Source organism: Aotus nancymaae, unplaced genomic scaffold (genome assembly GCF_030222135.1).
Source record: "Aotus nancymaae isolate 86718 unplaced genomic scaffold, 86718_ANA_hifiasm-v0.15.2.pri h1tg000016l, whole genome shotgun sequence".
NCBI classification, from domain to species: Eukaryota; Metazoa; Chordata; class Mammalia; order Primates; family Aotidae; genus Aotus; species Aotus nancymaae.
In genome coordinates this window covers 74,293,939-74,312,393 of record NW_026988428.1, presented here as the reverse complement: position 1 = coordinate 74,312,393, position 18,455 = coordinate 74,293,939, and the positions used below count along the sequence as shown (strand labels likewise).

At 36.9% G+C, this 18,455-nt stretch overlaps 1 protein-coding gene across 1 annotated transcript; it reads left to right on the top strand.

Annotated features, from left to right (window-relative positions):
- Positions 1-14,401: 14,401 nt before the first annotated feature.
- LOC105707587 (taste receptor type 2 member 42) lies at positions 14,402-15,346 on the top strand. The gene has a single exon (XM_021671991.2). The coding sequence runs from the start codon at positions 14,402-14,404 to the stop codon at positions 15,344-15,346; it is 945 nt and encodes a 314-aa protein (XP_021527666.2).
- Positions 15,347-18,455: the final 3,109 nt, after the last annotated feature.

The following is an 18,455-nucleotide window of genomic DNA, read 5'->3' as shown; positions in this document are numbered from 1 at the left end:
AAATTGACTAGGTAGGAAGGAACCACATATAAGAGGAATCATACAATATTTGTTCTTTCGTGACTGACTTCTTTCACTTAGCATAATGTCTAAAGGGTTCATTCATGTTATAGCCTGTGTCTAGAGGCAGTGTCTAGACTGCCTGGTGTGCTCAAACCAGGAATAGTGTAAGTCTCTGTGGAGCCATCAGTCTATCAGAGAGAACAGTGTTTCCAGAATGTTAAGTTGTCCTAGGTCGTGAGTATGCCTGGAGCCGTTGGTGTGTCCAAGCATGTAATATGTGGGCCATATGTTTTTGTAGGTCTCTATCTTCTTATTACGTATGATGCTCTTTTCATGGCTGGGCCACTTGCTAATTCAGGCTCTTTTCACTCCATGGCTACACTCCATGGCTACACTGTTCTGTCCTTTAAGAAGATATTTCACTTTCATGGATAAATCTGTCTCTTTAATTTCTGTCCAGTTCCCATACCCAATTCTAGGATTCCATAAGAATAGAAACAGCAAACAGGAAAGGCCACGTGATATCTCTTGTGACTCTAGACTGTATTCTGTGTCACCTGGATGTCAGGACTTACCCTTCCCAGCTGTGGTCTTCCCTGAGCCTCACAGCCTGCTTGTACCTGAGGAACCTGTTACTTTTGAGGCTGTCAGTAGTTGTTGACAGAACAAGGCTTCTTCTAACTTCTAGTTTTGGAGAAGTTGGTGGCATCAAAATACGAGTTTATGTGGATGGCAAGTTAGGAATAGTCAGTGTGGGACCTGACATCATGCACCCACTAACACTTTTGGAGACCTTGGTTAGATCCCTTCCTTTAATGACTCTCACTGCATTCCTCTAAAAAATGGAAATGCTAATAGAATGTATAGCATAATATTGTGTGAAGAATAAATAAAATAACATGAGGCTTATAGTGCAGCCTCAATCAATGCTATATTTATTAAAAGTTAAAAAGTTAAAAGTTTTTTTTTATGTATTCAAATCTGTCAGTTTTCTCATCTTGGTTTCTGGTTTTGTTGCATGCTTATAACCAGCCTTTCCAGTTTAAAGATACATGTCTGCATTTGAAAAGTTTTTCTTTTGAATATGCTTTTGAGTAGTTTGCTTTGTAATTTAAAGCCTACTATAAAAGTGTTTTTATGGTATAAAAGCATCATATATATCTAAGTTCACAATCGTGATCAATCAGCTGCTCAATTAAATAATTTATCTTTTTCCTATTGATTAGAACTATCTTTTATTATAGATTATGTTCTCACATATACGTCATCTGTACTTTCTTCTATTTCTTTCTTTCGAGCTATTGATTTATTCTTGTACCAAAGCCACATTTTTCTGATTACAGAAGATTTGTAATATATTTTAATAGATGGTATGTCAAGTCTTCCCCTTAATTTTGTTGTTTCATATTTTTTCTTGCTATTCTCGTATTAATTTTTTAGTTGCACTTCATAATTATTTTTTAGAATCTTTAACATAAAATGCATATATTTCCCAATTGTTTGGGCATGATCAACATCTTTATGATATTTAGTGCTTCCCAAAGGGAAGAAAACAAATCATCTATTAACGTTTTACCCCATAGGTAGATTTTCATAGTTTTTGCCAAAAAGATTCTATACATCTTGATACATTAATTTCTGTACACTTTATATGAAGCTTAATATTGGAATATAAAGAAATTATCTTTAGGTTTTTTTTTTTAAGAGACGGGGTCTCTCACTCTGTCACTAAGGCTGGAGTATAGTGGTGTGATCATAACTCCCTGTATCCTCCAACTTTTTAGCTCAAGTGATCCTCTTGTCCAGTCTCTCAGCTGGAACTACAGATTGTCATCCCCAGCTTTAGGTATTAAAAAAAGGACTGTTCACTATCCCTAAAGAAGATATTTCCAATCTGCCTGGAGTGTATAAACCTGGCTCTTAGCTCTTTGGAGAATTAGTGGGAAAAATCTGGGGATTTTCACATTGAGTTTATTATCACTGAGTGAATCCCTCAGTTTTCAGTGCTGTTTCTCTATCAACTGTGTCTAGTGAGTATTTCCAGGCAAGTATCCAGGCAAGTGACTCTTCTCTCCAGAGGAGGAATATCTGCTCATCTGCTGGAGTGGGGAAGAGCCAGTCCCCAACTGTGTGGAAATGGGGAAAGGATCTTCAGTTAAATTGAATCAGAGTCTTTCAATCAGTCCTCCTGTTTTTAGTACCACTTTTAACCTCATTGCTGATTCCTGAATCCTTTGGGTATCCCATGAAGCAAATCAGGTTGCTTCTTAGCTTTCTTCATTACTGGTTTAGGAGTCTGCTTTTTCAGTCTGCTAAATCATAGTCTTTACCACATATTCATTTATTTTATAGTCTCCAGAACTTTTCTCATTTCCAATTTTCTTTATCCTTGTGGTTTTTGCCTTACAAAGTAATGCCCCAAATTTATTATCATTCATCTGGGATTATGGATAGCAGTTGTTATAAATGCATGCATTCAAACCACTTTCTTTTAAAACCAGCAAAATATTTGCATATAATTAAGAAGAGAGGGAATTTCTCTCTATCCCATCAAGCCCTGGACTTGCATATCTTGCTAGTGGAAGCCTAGTGTTGCTGCACCACAGAAGTGAAAGGATGTAAGTGATGCTCTTTCTGACGTATCTCACAGCTTGTCTAAACTACGTGTCAAGCTGACATCATCAGCTTCCTATCACTCATCTCTATTTGTGTCCTGATTGCTTAACTGTGTATGTGATCTGTCACTCAGTTGGATTGGAGGTCCAATCATGGTTCGTTGCAGCCTTGAACGAACTCCTGGTCTCAAGGGATCCTCCTGTCTCAGCCTTTCCAGTATCTCGGACTACAGGCATGTGTGATAGGGTTTGGATTTGTGTCCGTGTCCAAATCTTATGTCAAATTGTAATCCCTAGTGTTGGAGGTGGGACCTGGTGAGAGGTGATTGGATCGTGGGGGCAGGTGTCCCCTTTTGGTGCTGTTCTTGTGATAGAGTTCTCATGAGATCTGGTTATTTAAAAGTGCGTGACACCTTTCCCTTCTTTCTCTTCCTCCATGTAAGTGGCCATGTAAGATGTGCCTGCTTCCCCTTTGCCTTCTGCCATGACTGTAAGTTTCCTGAGGCCTCCCCAGCCATGTTTCCTATACAATCTGAAGAACCATGAAGCAATTAAACTTCTTTTCTTTGTGAATTACTCAGTCTCAGATATTTCTTTATAGCAGTGTGAGAGTGGAAGAATACAGTGTGCCACCATATCTGGCTAAGTTTTAAAAAAACTTTTATAGAGACAGGCCCTCACTGTGTTGTCCAGGCTGGTCCTGGACTCCTGGCTTCAAGCAGTCCTCCTGCCTTGGCCTCTCAAAGCACTGGGATTACAGGCATGAGCAACTGCACCTAGTATCACTGGTTTTCTTGATCTTATTTGATTTACCTAGCTGGCAAAAATTATTTCCTCTCCTGTTATATTATTGATTGTTATGTTTAATTTCCAAAGTTAATATGGTATTACATATTTGTTTTATTATTATGGCAATTTTAAGGGGATATCTTTAAAGATTTCTTGGAGTCCCATGCATATATATCCATTTCCTTAAACTCTGTATGTATAAGACTGAGACAATGATGATACCTATTACTAGGACTACTGTGAGGATTAAAAGACATGTAGAGTGAATGAACAGTGTTTTGCTTGTAGAATTCAATAAACATCAACTGTTGTTTGTATTTTTATTACTGAGAGGGTGTAATGTGTCTGAAGTTAGCTCAGATCATGCAATTACCTTACAGCAACAATCCTAATGACTACTCTATATAATACTGCAGCCTTAATGTAGAATGAAAGGTAGAAAATAGGCTTTAGTGATATAGCAGGTATAAGGTAAATGGAGCATCACATATTAGGGTGTATAGAGATAAAAGTTGTTTGTCTCAAGCACAAATAATAAAGAAGCACATTGCTGCTAAAGAACTTAAAACAGTAATGCAATCAATGAAAAGTTAGTCTACTTTTTATTATTGTGACACATTTGCAAGTCAGTGATAGAATCCTTCTCTTATTGGAAGAAGACAGTTCCCATCTCCTTCTCTTTTGTTATGCTACATGTGCAGGGCACAGAAGACATCTTTTGCCTACCTAAGTTTGCCTACAGCTATTGTTGGATATGGTCCTCTTCATATGAGACTTTAAACTGTGCCTAGAACAGCACATGGTATGGTAGGGCTTCAATCTACATATAAAATTTGCTGTCTTTTTTCTTGAACCCAGGTAAACATTGAAAAATATTTACTGCATAACTCAGTAAATAATAAACATTATACTGTTCCAACTCATCAATCATTTCCAAAGTATTCTTAGTCTGTTGCATATTTGTTACTGATGGTGACACAAATTATTCAGTTATATTTCAAAAATTAGAAGTTAGATGCATAGTCTTTGTATTAGACTGCTGCTGAAGACTCTTCATATATAAACTTGTGACATCTACATCATTTGGAGATGGAACAGGCACAATTTAGAAAACTACTTGTCTTCAATTTGCATATTTAGTAAAGAGAAACATTTTACTCACAATCTAATGTGGAAATCACAATCTAAGGGCATATTGGAAGATCATATGTAGAATTTGGGTGGAAAACTATGCTGAATTTTAGGGACAGGAGTACTTCCTGATTGAGAATTCAGAATAAGAGTGATGGAGGAGACATTTATGAATACCAAATAACAGGCATCTGTTAACTACAGTAGATTATTGGTAAATCAATGTTCAATTATTCAGAACTTACATTGCAAGTTCAAGTGGGGCCTTCTTTCTGGAGCTATGCCAATGGTAATGGACTGTGACCATGGTGGAATTCACAATAAGAATTTCAGGGACTGGCCGGGTGCAGTGGTTCCTGTCTGTTATCCCAGCACTTTGTGAGGCTGAGGTGGGAGGATCACTTGAGGCCAGGAGTTTGATACCAGCCCAGCCAACATGGAGAAAACCCATTTCTATTAAGAATACAAAAGTTAGCAGGCATGGTGACGTGGGCCTGTAATCCCAGCTATTTGGGAGGCTGAGGCAGGAGAATTGCTTGAACCCAAGAGGCAGAGGTTGCTGTGAACTAAGATTGTGCCACTGCACTCCAGACTAGATGATAGAGTGACTCTGTCTCAAAAAAAAAAATTATGAACTGGATAGATTTAATCGGCAAATTTAATTGACTGGGCTGAAAACTAGATCTAATTGATGGATTTAATCATCTCAAGCTTGGCCATATGCAGAACACTTTTGCTGGGGGTGTTACTATTAGATGTACTTATAATTACTATCCAAATATAGATGTCATTAATTATAATCTAATTAAAATTATAACAATATTTGACATTCTCAGATTAGTTTCAGAGTACTTAGGTATCTGGTTAGCTGCATGTCTCAGTATTTTTTTATTTGCTTGAAGTAGCACTTTTCCACCATGCCATTTTCCTCTGGCTTCAGTGAAGGATTAGCAGGGCTGTTTTTACATTCTTAATGGTCTACTTGTTTTTCTATATATTCATCATCTTTTTGTTTTTAACCACTGGAGTGAAAAGAAAAGACAGTGTAAAGTCTTGGTCAACTTGGCAAAAGTCAGGAAAGAAAATAAGTCAAAAGCAAAATAAACAAGAAAGGACAAAAATAAGGTATCGGTCATAAGATCAAATTTAATAATCAGCACTACAAATGGTTTAATTCCATTACATCTTTCCCATAAGTGGTTTGTAGCTGTATTTTTATGAAAAAGCCAAATCCATCAATAAGCTGTTTATAACAACAAAAAAAGAGAGGTGTAAGTATCACAAACATGCACACAAAAATAATAGAAGGCCAAAAGTTATGATATCAGACAAACGTAAGTAAATGAACAATTGCAATGAATAATTATATGGATACTTGCAAAATATGTGTTCATATATATTAAGGCAAACGCTACCGAATATATTCTCCAAATTCGATTTAAATAATCCAACTAGTTAGCTGGGCATAGTGACTTATGCCTGTAATCCCAGCATTGTAGGAGGCTGAGGTGGGAGGATTGTTTGAGATCAGGACTTTGAGACCAGCCTGGGCTGCATAGCAAGACCCCTTCTCTACAAAAAATAAAAGTAAATAGCTGGGCATGGTGATGTTTACGTATAATCCCAGCTACTCAGGAGGCTGAGGTAGAAGGTTTGTTTGAGCCCAGGAGGTGGAGGCTGGAGTGAGCTATGATTGTGCCACTGCAATCCAGGATGGGTGACAGGGCAAGATCTTGGCTTAAAACATCTCCAGATGTTTGTACCCATCTGCGTATTTTAGCTTCTGAAAAATGATGATTCATTCTAAAATAGTTAAATAAAAATGTATTTCTCATAATAGCTAAAGAAAAGAAAAGGAAATTTAGATAAAAACGGAGAGCCATGGTTCTTTTCTGGGCCATATTACATTTATATACACAGCAAATAAATCACAGAAGAGTGGGTATATGTAAGAACATTTAAAAAATTAGTGACAGTGTCCAGTTGCATTTCAGATGACAACAGCACACAATTATTAGCTTCATTCTTTTACATTGTAGCCATTACAGAACTCTTACTTTTAATTAAAGGACTGAAAACATTTTAGTCTTCTCCTTGGGCCATCATTCTAATTAAAGCTGTAATCAGATTTCACCTGGGATACTGCAACAACCTATTGACTAGTATCTCTGCTTTCACTATGGCCACCCTACAATCCTTTCTCAACCCTACAGCTATGGTAGTCATTTGCAATGCAGTTCTTCTCATCCCACTTTTTTGCTTAAACCAACCAAAGTCATTTCATTAGTTTCGCAAGAAAGACTAAATTTAACTTTAGCCTAACATGATCTGGCCACTGACAAAGAATTCATTCCCTCTACCTAGCACTCACTCCCTTAGTCTACAAATAGCCTCTTTTAAACCCACCAGAAATCCATCTCATTCTGCCATTGAACATTTGGACTATTCATTCTAACTAGAACACTCTTTCCTCTCATCTCTACCTGCTACTCCTAGCTCTTTATCAGATCTCAGTTGAAGTATCATCTCCTCAGGAAATTTACTTACACTTACCGGATAGTTTCAGAGAATCCTTTCTTTTTCTTCAAATTTTTCACTTTAGTTTATAACTGTAACCTAGCTTAATGTCTGTCTGTTTCTCTCACTATATTGTGAGCTTCTAGAAAGTTTATTTGTCAACTTAAACTTGTTAAACTTAAACTTGACTGGGCTAAGGGATGCCCAGATAGCTGGTAAAACGTAATTTCTGGGTGTGTCTGTGATGCTATCTGAAAAAGATTAGCATTTAAATTGGTAGACTGAGAAAAGAAGATACCTTCAACAAGGCAGGTGGGCTTCCATTCATCTGTGGCCCACTGCTGGGACCGTGGGCCATTCTTGGGACAAATGTAGTTTAAAGCTGACATAGTGTTAAATGGTTGCATGAGAACCATGTCTTGGGTGCTTTGGATTCAGATCTTTGTCCTCTCTTGGGGGAGCATAGTAGAGCTAGATATCAGAGTTCCATTCTACTGATTTGTTTTAACATCAATCATGTTACAGCTAGTGAACACGGCTCTTTCTTATCTGCTTCTGTTCAAGGGAACCAAACTAACTGTTCTCTGGTATGAACAATACCACTCTGAATGGTCTCATGTATGGTCTTTCTTTTAAACTTTTCTTTTAAGTTCAGGGGTACAAACGCTGGTTTGTTTTATAGAGAAGCTTGTGTTGTGGGAGTTGGTTGTACAGATTATTAACCAGGTGTTAATCCTAGTACCTAGTAGTTATTTTTTCTGACCTCTTGATCATTCCAACGTCCACCCTCCGAGAGGCCCCAATGTATGGTGTTCCCCTATGCGTCCATGTGTTCTCACAATTTAGCTCCCACTTATAAGTGAGAAGAACATGCAGTATTTGGTTTTCAGTTTTTGTGTTAGTTTGCTAAGAATAATGGCCTCTAGCTCCATCTTTGTCCTTGAAAAGGACTTGATCTTATTCTTTTTTTATGGCTGCATAATATTCCATGGTGTATATGACCCATATTTTCCTTACCAGACTATCATTGATGGGCATTTGGGTTAATTCCATGTCTTTACTATTATGAATAGTACTGCAATAAACATTTGCATGTGTGTGTCTTTTTAATAGAATTATTTATATTTTTCTGGGTATATACCCAGTAATGGGATTGCTGAGTCGAATGGTAGCTCTGTCTTTAGGTCTTTGAGGAACTGCCACACTGTCTTCTACAATGGCTGGACTACTTCACACTCCCACCAATAGTGTATAAGCACTTCTTTTTCTCCACAACCTCACTGGCATTTGTTATTTTTTGACTTTTTAATGATAGTCATTCTGACTGGTGTGCGATGATATATCTCATTTAGGTTTTGATTAACATTTCTTGAATGATCAGTAATGTTGAGCTTTTCTTCGTATGCTCTTTGGTTGTCATGCATTTTCTTAAGTTAATATATGCACAAATGGAGGTCAATCATTTTACCCAGAGTCAGGCATATAGTAAGAGTTCTAGAAATTATACCTTTTATTATTGCTGTTGTTACTACTGTTTTTTATAATTAGTAAAATACATGGCTGCTATGGTTTGAATATGTCCCCCAAAGTTCATGTGTTAGAAGCTTTATCCCCAGTGTGGAGGTTTTTAGAGGTTGAAACTTTAAGAAGTGTTTAGGTCATGAAGGCACAACCCTCACAAATGGCTTAATACAATTACTGAGTAGTGGGTTTGTTTTTATAGCAGCAGATGCCTGACAAAAGGACAAGTTAAGCCCCATTCTCATTTTCTGTCTCTCTTTTTGCCCTTCTGACATAAGATGACACAGTAAGAAGTCCCTTACCAGAGGCTGGCACCATATATTGGACTTCCCAGACTCCAGAATTGAGGAATAAATTTGTTTCTTTATAATTTACACAGTTTGTGGTATTTTGTTAGAGTAGCACAAAGCAGGCTAAGACAGGAAATTGGTATGGGAGGAGCAGGCCAGAAAAAGCCTAGGTTTCCATAAATGGAGCTTTAAGAGCGATTCCAGTGAGGACTCAGGAGGAGAGGATAACTGTAGGTAAAGTGTGAAACTTAGAGATTACTTCTGGAGTGCTGATCACAATGTTGGTAGACATGTGGAGAGTAAATGCCATTCTGATGAGGTCTTTAGATGGAAAAGAGGTATGCCTTATTGGAAACTGGAGTAAAGACTATTCTTGCTATGAAATGGTGGAAAAAAAAAAACTTGGCATAATTCTGTTCATGCCTTATGACTTTATGCAAGGCAGAATTTAATAGAGGTGAACCAGGCTATCTGATGGAAGAAGCATCTCAGCAGCAAAGCATTCAGTGTGCTGCATGGCTTCTTTCAACCACATATAGCAAAATGTGAGGAGAGAGAAATGATTTAAAGATGAAATTTATAATGAAATGTGAAGAATAATGGAAAGATTTGGAAAACTCTCAGCCTGGCCATATAAAGAATAAAAAATCAAGTTCAGGAGAGAATAAGAAGGGTGTGGTCAAGTGCTCATTTGCTGAAGAGATTAATCTGGCAAGAAGGAAGCCAGGTTCTATTCATAAGACAATGGGGGAAGGACCTCAAAGACATTTTTGAGATTTTTGAGGCAAGTTAGGACCTTAAGGGCAAGGCTTCCAGAGAGGAGCCTGAAAGACCTCAGCATTCACTGCCCTGTGCTCCCTCACGACACCATCTAGGAGAGTTGCAGTCACAAAGCTCCAACCTGTGAGAGCTGCTCAGGAGTGAGCTGAGCCCGGCCAAAGCTGTGGAGGTGAGGCTGCCTGGGGAACTGGGGGTCCGATCCTTGACCCAGTGGGTATAGAAGGTGGGACATGGAGTCAAAGACTATTCTCAACCCTTAGGATTTAATATGGTTTGCCCTGCTGGGTTTTGGCTTACTTAAGACCCATTACCCTTTTCTTGCCTATTTTTTCTAGGAATGGAAATGTCTATCGTATGCTTGTCCCGCCATTAAATTTCAGAAGTAGGTGACTTGTTTTGATTCCACAGGCTCATGGCTGGAGAATTTGCCTCAGGATGAATTGTACCTTGAGTCTCATCCACATATGACTTAGAGGAGACTCTGGACTTTGGATTTTTAAGTTGATGTTGGAACGAGTTACAATGTGGGGGCTACTGGATTGGAGTAAACATATGTTGCGTGTCTGAAGGACATACATTTTGGGGCCTAGGTGTGAAATGCTGTGATTTGAATTTGTCCCACAAAGTTCACATGTTGGAGACTTGATTTCCAGTGTGGAGGTATTGGGAGGTGGGACCTTTAAGAGGTGTTAGGTCATGAGGGCATCACCCTCATAGATGGATCCATGCTGTTATTACATGAGTGGGTTTCTTATCACGTGAGTGGGTTTCTTTTAAAGGGGTGAGTTTGCTCTCTGGCTCTGTCTCCCTCTTTTTGCCCTTTTGCCATGGGATGATGCAGCAAGAAGGCCTCTGCCAGAGGCCAGCACCTTGATATCGAACTTCCCAGCATCCCAAACAGTGAGAAATAAATTTCCTTTCTTTATGAATTACCCATTTTGTGGCATTCTGTTATAGCAGCACAAATAGACTAAGATAATCCCTAAAGTTGTTTATGATTTCCCCCTTAGATATCATTTGGTTTCTTCTCAACTAATTTCTTGGTTCATTTCTAAGAACTTTCAGGTATTTAAAAAGAGATATAGTTGAGCAAGTGAAACTAAATAGTCTATCAGTTACTACCCTCACATTGACAAGAACTGGTCTAATCAGGACCAACATCCTTTACAATAACATATGAAGGGCAAGTTCTGGCAAACTACATTTTCTTTGCAGTTCAGTTCTTAGACATATTAGACGAGGGAACCTAGATGTTTTATATCTCGACTCCAGTAATGCTTCAGGTATAGATTCCCCTGGTACCTGTTGACAAAACAGAATAAGGGCTACAGTATGGTACAATTAGGTATATTTGTAAGTGGTCAAACCACTACTCTGCCCATTGAAAGAAAGGCATGCCACAGATCCTCCTCCTCCTATTCTGAATTGGATTCTGACCAATATTTTTCTCACATAATTGGGTGAAGAGAGTTTTAGTTTGAATTTTAGTATTTAAAATCTGTAAATTCTTCCTCTAGATCTTCCACAGCTAAAGATACAGATGGAAATTCGTTAGGCAAAGAAAATGTAAAAAGAGTAACAATATGGTCTGTGTTTGCATAATAGTGAAGGAGAAACTATCTTGTTACCTATCACCCCACATGGAAAAGCACAGCCCATAGCTTTTGTAAAAGAAAAAATACTGAGTGACCGGACTAGGGAAAAGGAGCAGGGCTGGTCTTCATGGAGAGAGGGATGGCTGATATGATATTAGAGGTAGTTGCTTTAGACTGGACGACAGTGTATAATTAAGATACCGAGCAGGAAAATTGGATATATCCAAAGACACAGTCAGAGAACTTAATGTTCTCATATAACATAACCTGAAATAAGAAAAAGAGTGTGATCATGGTTTAAATTTTTAAAAACTGTGAAATGATTGATTATATTCAATATGTATTATATGGACAAAAAAGTGAAGTTCTTTTCAGACTGAAACTGTTGATGGTATGAAGAAATGCAAATGATCTTTGCAGATTTTTGAAGATTAAAAATTATCTCAGTTAATTTTAAACTATGTAGCCATCTAGTATTGAACTTCTGGACTCAAGTGATCTACCTGCCCCAGCTTCCCAGTGTGCTGGGATTACAGGGGTGAGCCACCATATCCTGCCTATAATTTCTTAAAATGTATTTTTCTTGCCTTACTTTGACTAGTAGAAATCTTTAAAAAATATACCTAGTAAGATGGTTACGACTAACTTGGTCCTAAACTCAGGGAGAAAGTTTTTAATGTATCATTAATAGCTATAATATTTGCTCTAAGTTTTTTTTTTTTTTTTTTTGGACTACTTTTTGTCAGGAAATAAGAGTATTTCATTTGATTCCCAGTTTGCTAAGAATATTTGTAAACAGATGCAGAATTGTATCAAAATTTCTTCTGGATGTGTCTCCTTTAATCTGTTAATGTATTGAATTACATTAGTTGGTTTTCTAATGCTTCGTTATTGGGATCTCATTGACTCTTTAATCCGGGATAGTTTGCTTTGTCTTCAGTTCAACTTCTCTTGCAAAGTTAACTAAGCAGTTCCTTGTTCCTCAATCCAGTTAGTAAGTGAGTTTTCATGAATATCATGAAGTACTGATTACCCTCATTGTAACACTTCTTGCTCTTAGTTGCTTTGAAATCCTAGTCTCTTGGGTTTCCTCTTCCTTCTGATGGCTTCTTAGTTTTTCTTTGGTTTCTTTATCCTCTGGTGTTCCTCAGGGCCCTTGGAGCACCTCACATCTTAAAGAATCAAATATGTGTTGATGTTCTCCAAACCTCTCCATATGGTCAAATATTTTGTTCTGAGCTGCAGTCACAAATATGAAAATGCCTACTCCAACTATACACTTGGATGACTTTACAGATCCTCCAAACTGTTCAAAACAGAACTCATCTCCCAGCTTTTCTCCTACTTTTTGACTTCTAAACCTATTCTTCCCCCAGTGACTCCCTCAGGTCACCGTACCACATGCAGCCAGGAGTGAAAGGAGAGCCTAACTATCATTGCAGAGTCCTCTTTCTTTTTCTAGCCTCTAAATACATCTCAGAGACTATTGATTCTTTCTCTTAAATGTTTCCCATAGCCATACATTTCTTTCCATCTCTAGACACAAATTTGGCCAAAGCCATAATTCTCCTTCCTATAATATTGCTACAGTTCTTCATTTCATTCAGCCTTTCCCTGTCTCTTAAACTCGCTCCTTTCTCTTTCTCTTTCTTTTCCCTTTCTCATTCTCTCTCTTTTCTCTCTCTTCTTTCTTTCCTTCCTTTCCTGCTTACTCTTTTTCTCCTCCTGTCTTACTATAATTGTAAATATTTGTGCTAAATGAAAATATATTTTTCATAGGAAATAACTTACCAGTAGTCCTTTATACAACATCATTCTTAAAATATACACTTTTAAACATTCATTAATAGAATGTAATTGAGGAGTATCACAGCAACATTAAAAAGCTCCAGGTTTTAAAAATGATTTCATTCATTTTTCATGTTTATTTTTGTCTGGCAACACTTGAACACTAATTTCTAGTAATAGAATATCTGTTTGCTGACCATAAACCAAGACACATAATCAATAGCTGTGAGTTCAATTATGATGCATTAGGCGTTTTTGTCAAAATAAATGATCGTAGAATGTAGAACAAATACTTTTGTTTACTCCTTCCTTATTTCATCTGAAACAATTTTCTATCTGTCTATTAAGGCTAAATTGTAGCATTATATCTCTGGGCAAAGAGAAAACAAAAACAAAAACAAAAAACAAATAGAACATATATATAAAACCAAGGTAAAGGGCAAAACTGTGTTTAATTTTGAATAAGTTACTGTAAGATACCTGAGGAACACTTAGATTGAAATATTAGTAGGACTTTAATTTCAGAAAAGTAGTTTGAGTTTCCTTGTCTTTTAGATATTATTCAATCAGTTCAAAATACGACTTGAGTTTCCTCATGAAATATTAAACATTTTCCAGATCCAAGGCAAATGTCACCTCCTTTTTCTCCCCCACAGTAGTGTTTGTAGTTTCCCATCTGCTTGAATAGTGTATTTTATTTTTGATTCTGTCTCATTGCTCTTTTTTTGTTTTCAGTATTTTATAAACTTGTTAATGCTTTTTTGTGGTAAATATAAATGCTTTTTTGTGGTAAATATATTGCATTTGCATAAGGTCAGACACATGGAAGGCACTTATAAAATATATTCATTGAATAATAACAAAATATGTAAATTATTTCTAGAGTTTCCTATGAAAAACAATAAAGATATTTGGATCCAAGTGGCATAGTATTTCAGGTGAGCAGAAATGTCCAATCAGAGATAGTGGGGAATCTGACCTATATTTGCATGTTAACATACTTGACTTCAACCTTTTAATCATTACCACAAGTGGAAAGTTTCAGCCCATGCCAATGATAAATGGACATAGAAACTGTTTGGTTTAGAATTCGGTAGCTCTTTCAAAGAAATGAAAACACTTCTGTCAAGGTATGTGAGACTGCATTCCTTAACAGATCTTTTGGGATTAAGATCAGAATTACAGTAAAAACAGGCAAGACTTACTGAAGCATATGAGACTGTATCCAACAGCAGAAGGTTTTGATTAAGACTGGAAGTGAAATTAAAGCAATGAAGATAAGTATCAGAAATGAATGCTATTCTGCAATGGCTTGATTGTAGATTTATTAACGAAGCAAAGTATTAGAAAATTGGATATTTTTTCTCTGGAAATGGCCACCGAATTGGATAACATCTTTCTGATTGTGACAATAGTGGAATTCATCATCGGCATGCTGGGGAATGTGTTCATTGGACTGGTAAACTGCTCTGATGGGATCAAGAACCTAAAGGTCTTCTCAGCTGACTTCATCCTCACCTGCTTGGCTAGCTCCACAATTGTTCAACTGTTGGTGATGCTGTTTAATTCATGTGTAGTTGGACTTGATCAGTATTTATATACCACATATAGAATAGGAAAACCTGCTGGTATGCTTTTGTACATGATTAATCACTTGACAACCTGGCTTGCCACCTGCCTAAGTGTTTTCTATTTCTTTAAGATAGCCCACTTCCCCCACTCCCTTTTCCTCTGGCTGAGGTGGAGAATGAATAGAGTGATTGTTATGCTTCTTACACTGTCTTTGTTCTTACTGATTTTTGACTGTATATTGGTATATATGTTAACTGATATCACACTGAATATAATAGGTAAAAGTAATCTGACTTTATATTTAAATGAAAATAAAACTCTCTATGATAAAATCTCTATGATAAACACTCTTCTTAGCTTGACCAATTTGATCCCCTTTTCTCTGTGTCTGATCTCATTGATTTTCTTATTTCTGTCCTTGGTGAGACACACTAGAAATTTGAAGCTCAGTTCCTTAGGCTCTAGAGACTCTAGCACAGAGGCCCACAGGAGGGCCATGAAAATGGTGATGTCTTTCCTTTTCCTCTTCATATTTCATTTTTTTTCCTCACAAATGGCAAGCTGGATAGTTTTTGTATCATGGAACTACAGGTACTTAAAGTTCATCATGTTACCCTTAAATGTCTTTCCCTCGTGTCACTCATTTATTCTCATTCTGGGAAACAGCAAGCTGCGACAGACAGCTGTGAGGCTACTCCGGCATCTTAGAAGCCATACAAAAGGAGCAAACCCTTCACCTTTATAGACAGACTTTCTGGAAGCTTTTCTAAGAGAATAACTCAATCAGGACGATTTGGGGATCACTTCCACTGTCTTCTTTTTTCCTACTGGGTTTCTCTAAGTATTTTGGGACATAACTGAAATTTTCCCCTGCCAGGCTGCTTTTGATGACAATTCACATATTGCCAGTCGATACCATCTTAGAAGTAATCATTTTTGCTTGGTGCATTGGCAAGCAATATTTTAGTCTCAAATATTATTTCAAAAAATCTAAATTATTTAATTTTATATGCAAATGATAGGTAATTTCAATTTCTGGAGAAAAAGGTATCTGATTCTTTAGAAAGCAAGATAGATTATAAACTTGAATGGATAAACGATGTATACAATGTTGATAGAAAATTGAATTAAAAACTAAAATCATAGTAGGAAAAATACAGCTTCATAGATTAAAAGCCAAGCATTTTTTTTTTTTTTTTTTTTTTTTTTTGAGACAGACTCTCACTCTGTCATCCAGGCTAAAGTGCAGTGGTGTTATCTTGGCTCACTACTGCCACCTCCACCTCCCAGGTTCAAGCAATTCTCCTGTCTCAGCCTCCTGAGCAGCTGGAACTACAGGCACACACCACCATGCCTTGGTAATTTTGTATTTTTAGTAGCGACAGGGTTACACCATATTGGTCAGACTGGTCTCGAACTCCTGACCTCAGGTGGTCTACCCACCTTGGCTTCCCAAAGTGCTGAGATTACAGGCATGAGCCACTGTGCCAGGTCCCAAGCATTTTTTTAAAATTAAAAAAAAAAGGTATAATTTTGTTATTAGATGTCTTGTTGATAACAAGGGAATACAATGATTATGTGAGAAAAGCAATATTTTTAGCATGAAATAAAATAAATTATCTTTAAATGGAACTTGGAAACACATGATTTAATACTGATCTTAATTTAAAGCCTCAAATAATAAACATTTGGATGTTTCTAGGCACATGATAATTTTGCTATAATCTCAGACATGCAATATGCATTTTCAGAGAGGCAGAAATCAATATTTCTACCATGTTGTGTAATATAACTAAAATTATAGAGGTTTATCTCTTAATTCACAATTATACACATATTGCTACTACAAAAAGATCGTAGTCACCTTTTGAGGATGATTGTGTTTGTGTTTGTTTATGTGACATGCATTGTGTTGCAATCTGATCACTGGAGTTCTTAGAGGAAAAAATAGAAACAATGTCAACCAGGAAGGCACAGAAAGCAAAGTGATATTGTTTACAGAATGTTGCATGTTTACTGTAAATTTTAGACAAGCATATGTATACATAGTGCTGCCGTGATTATGATAATCTAAGATTCGATAAGGTAACTACGAATTGTAAATAAGGATATGGGTGGGAAAACTTACTAAAATGTTTTGAATATGATGGCATAGATTAAAGCATTGTACAGAAGATATATAATGAAAATTTTAACAAAGAATTCTTTTTATAATTCACTTTTGATATATTCTTTATGTTGTGTTAGAGTACAAAAACAAAAATGTGCTATTAAATACAGATAAATACATGCTTCTAAATTAAACTTGATGAAGCTATAGGTGAGGGTGCCACTCTACAGCTGTGTCCTGGAGCTGGAAAGGATGTTAGAATTATTAATACTCCCCTCCCTTATATATAAAATGAAATTGTAAGTACATCTGTGCTATATGGTATCATGTATCAATAACAATGATGATGATAGTTTTAATGATAATACAGCATCTATTTTTTAGTAATTTGCATTTTACAAAATAAAATGCACATGTTATTTTGATCATTAATTTAGTATTTTATCAAAGATTATAATTATAATTATACTTTTCTTGCCTTGATAAAACCTAATGTGCAAATCTAGCTGAATATATTTTAGACTTAGATATTGAGTTTATTTTATAGATAGTCTTTTATATAAATGACCTTGTACTCTTTACAAGATAACCCAAAACACTATTTATATTTTCGTGTCAGTAACTTTTTTTTTGGTAAGCAATTGATCAAACTCATGAGCAACTTTAGTGGTAAATTAATACATGTCTTAGAGTAACACATGTTTTACACTTAGTAGGTAGCAAAACCAGGGGGATGGGACTACAGGAACACGGACCTATTCTCCACAATAAAAGCAAAACAAAAAACTAGTAAAAACAGCCCAGGACATATTCTGGTTATTGCAACTGATGTATTGTGATCTGATTTTTTTTTTTTTTTTTTTTTTTTTTTTTGAGATGGAGTCTTGCTCTGTTATCCAGGCTGGAGTGCAGTGGGGCAATCTCAGCTCATGGCAACCTCCACCTCTGGGGTTCAAGCGATTCTCCTGCCCCAGCCTCCTCGTTAGCTGGGATTACAGGTGCATGCCACCATGCCTAGCTAATTTTTGTATTTTCAGTAGAGAAAGGGTTTCGTCATGTTAGCCAGGCTAATCTCGAACTCCTAACCTCAGGTGATCTACCTGCCTTAGCATCCCAAAGTGTTGGGATTAAAGGCATGAGCCACTGTGCCTGGCTAGTAATCTGCATATTTGAATGGCAAATGGGAGCAAGCTCTGCACCTCCAATTTCTCCCAAACAAGGCCTTTGTGGGAATTTAGTAACACCAAGCCAGGATCCAAGAGCCATGCCCAACACATGCACTGCCACATGCAGTGCCAGCCCCCTGCAAAATGGAGAAAGACTGACACGATTATGACCTACACTGGCAGCCAGCTGTTGGGGAAAGAGGGAAATTATCACTCATTTTTATAGTCCCCCTCTCACTTGTCATATAAATGTTCATTTCAAGAGTCTGGGTGTAATGATTGGGCTTATTTCAATTAATACAGTTGAGTAACGTATAGGAGAGGAACAAATAACCTGTTTTCTACTGCTGAAATTGGCTTATCTATAACCCATAGCTTTAGTTCGGAAGGCAAATAAGACATAAATTAAGTATACCAAGGCATGTTTTCTGAAACCGTACTGAATGTGTACATCAAGTAGAAACCCATACCTATACTGATATCCAAGAAAGAGGAGCACCAATTTCCTCACTGCCTCAGGTGGTTTATCTGCTATCTCTTTAGAGTTGGCTTTTTCTAGCAAAAGCTTGATTAGATTG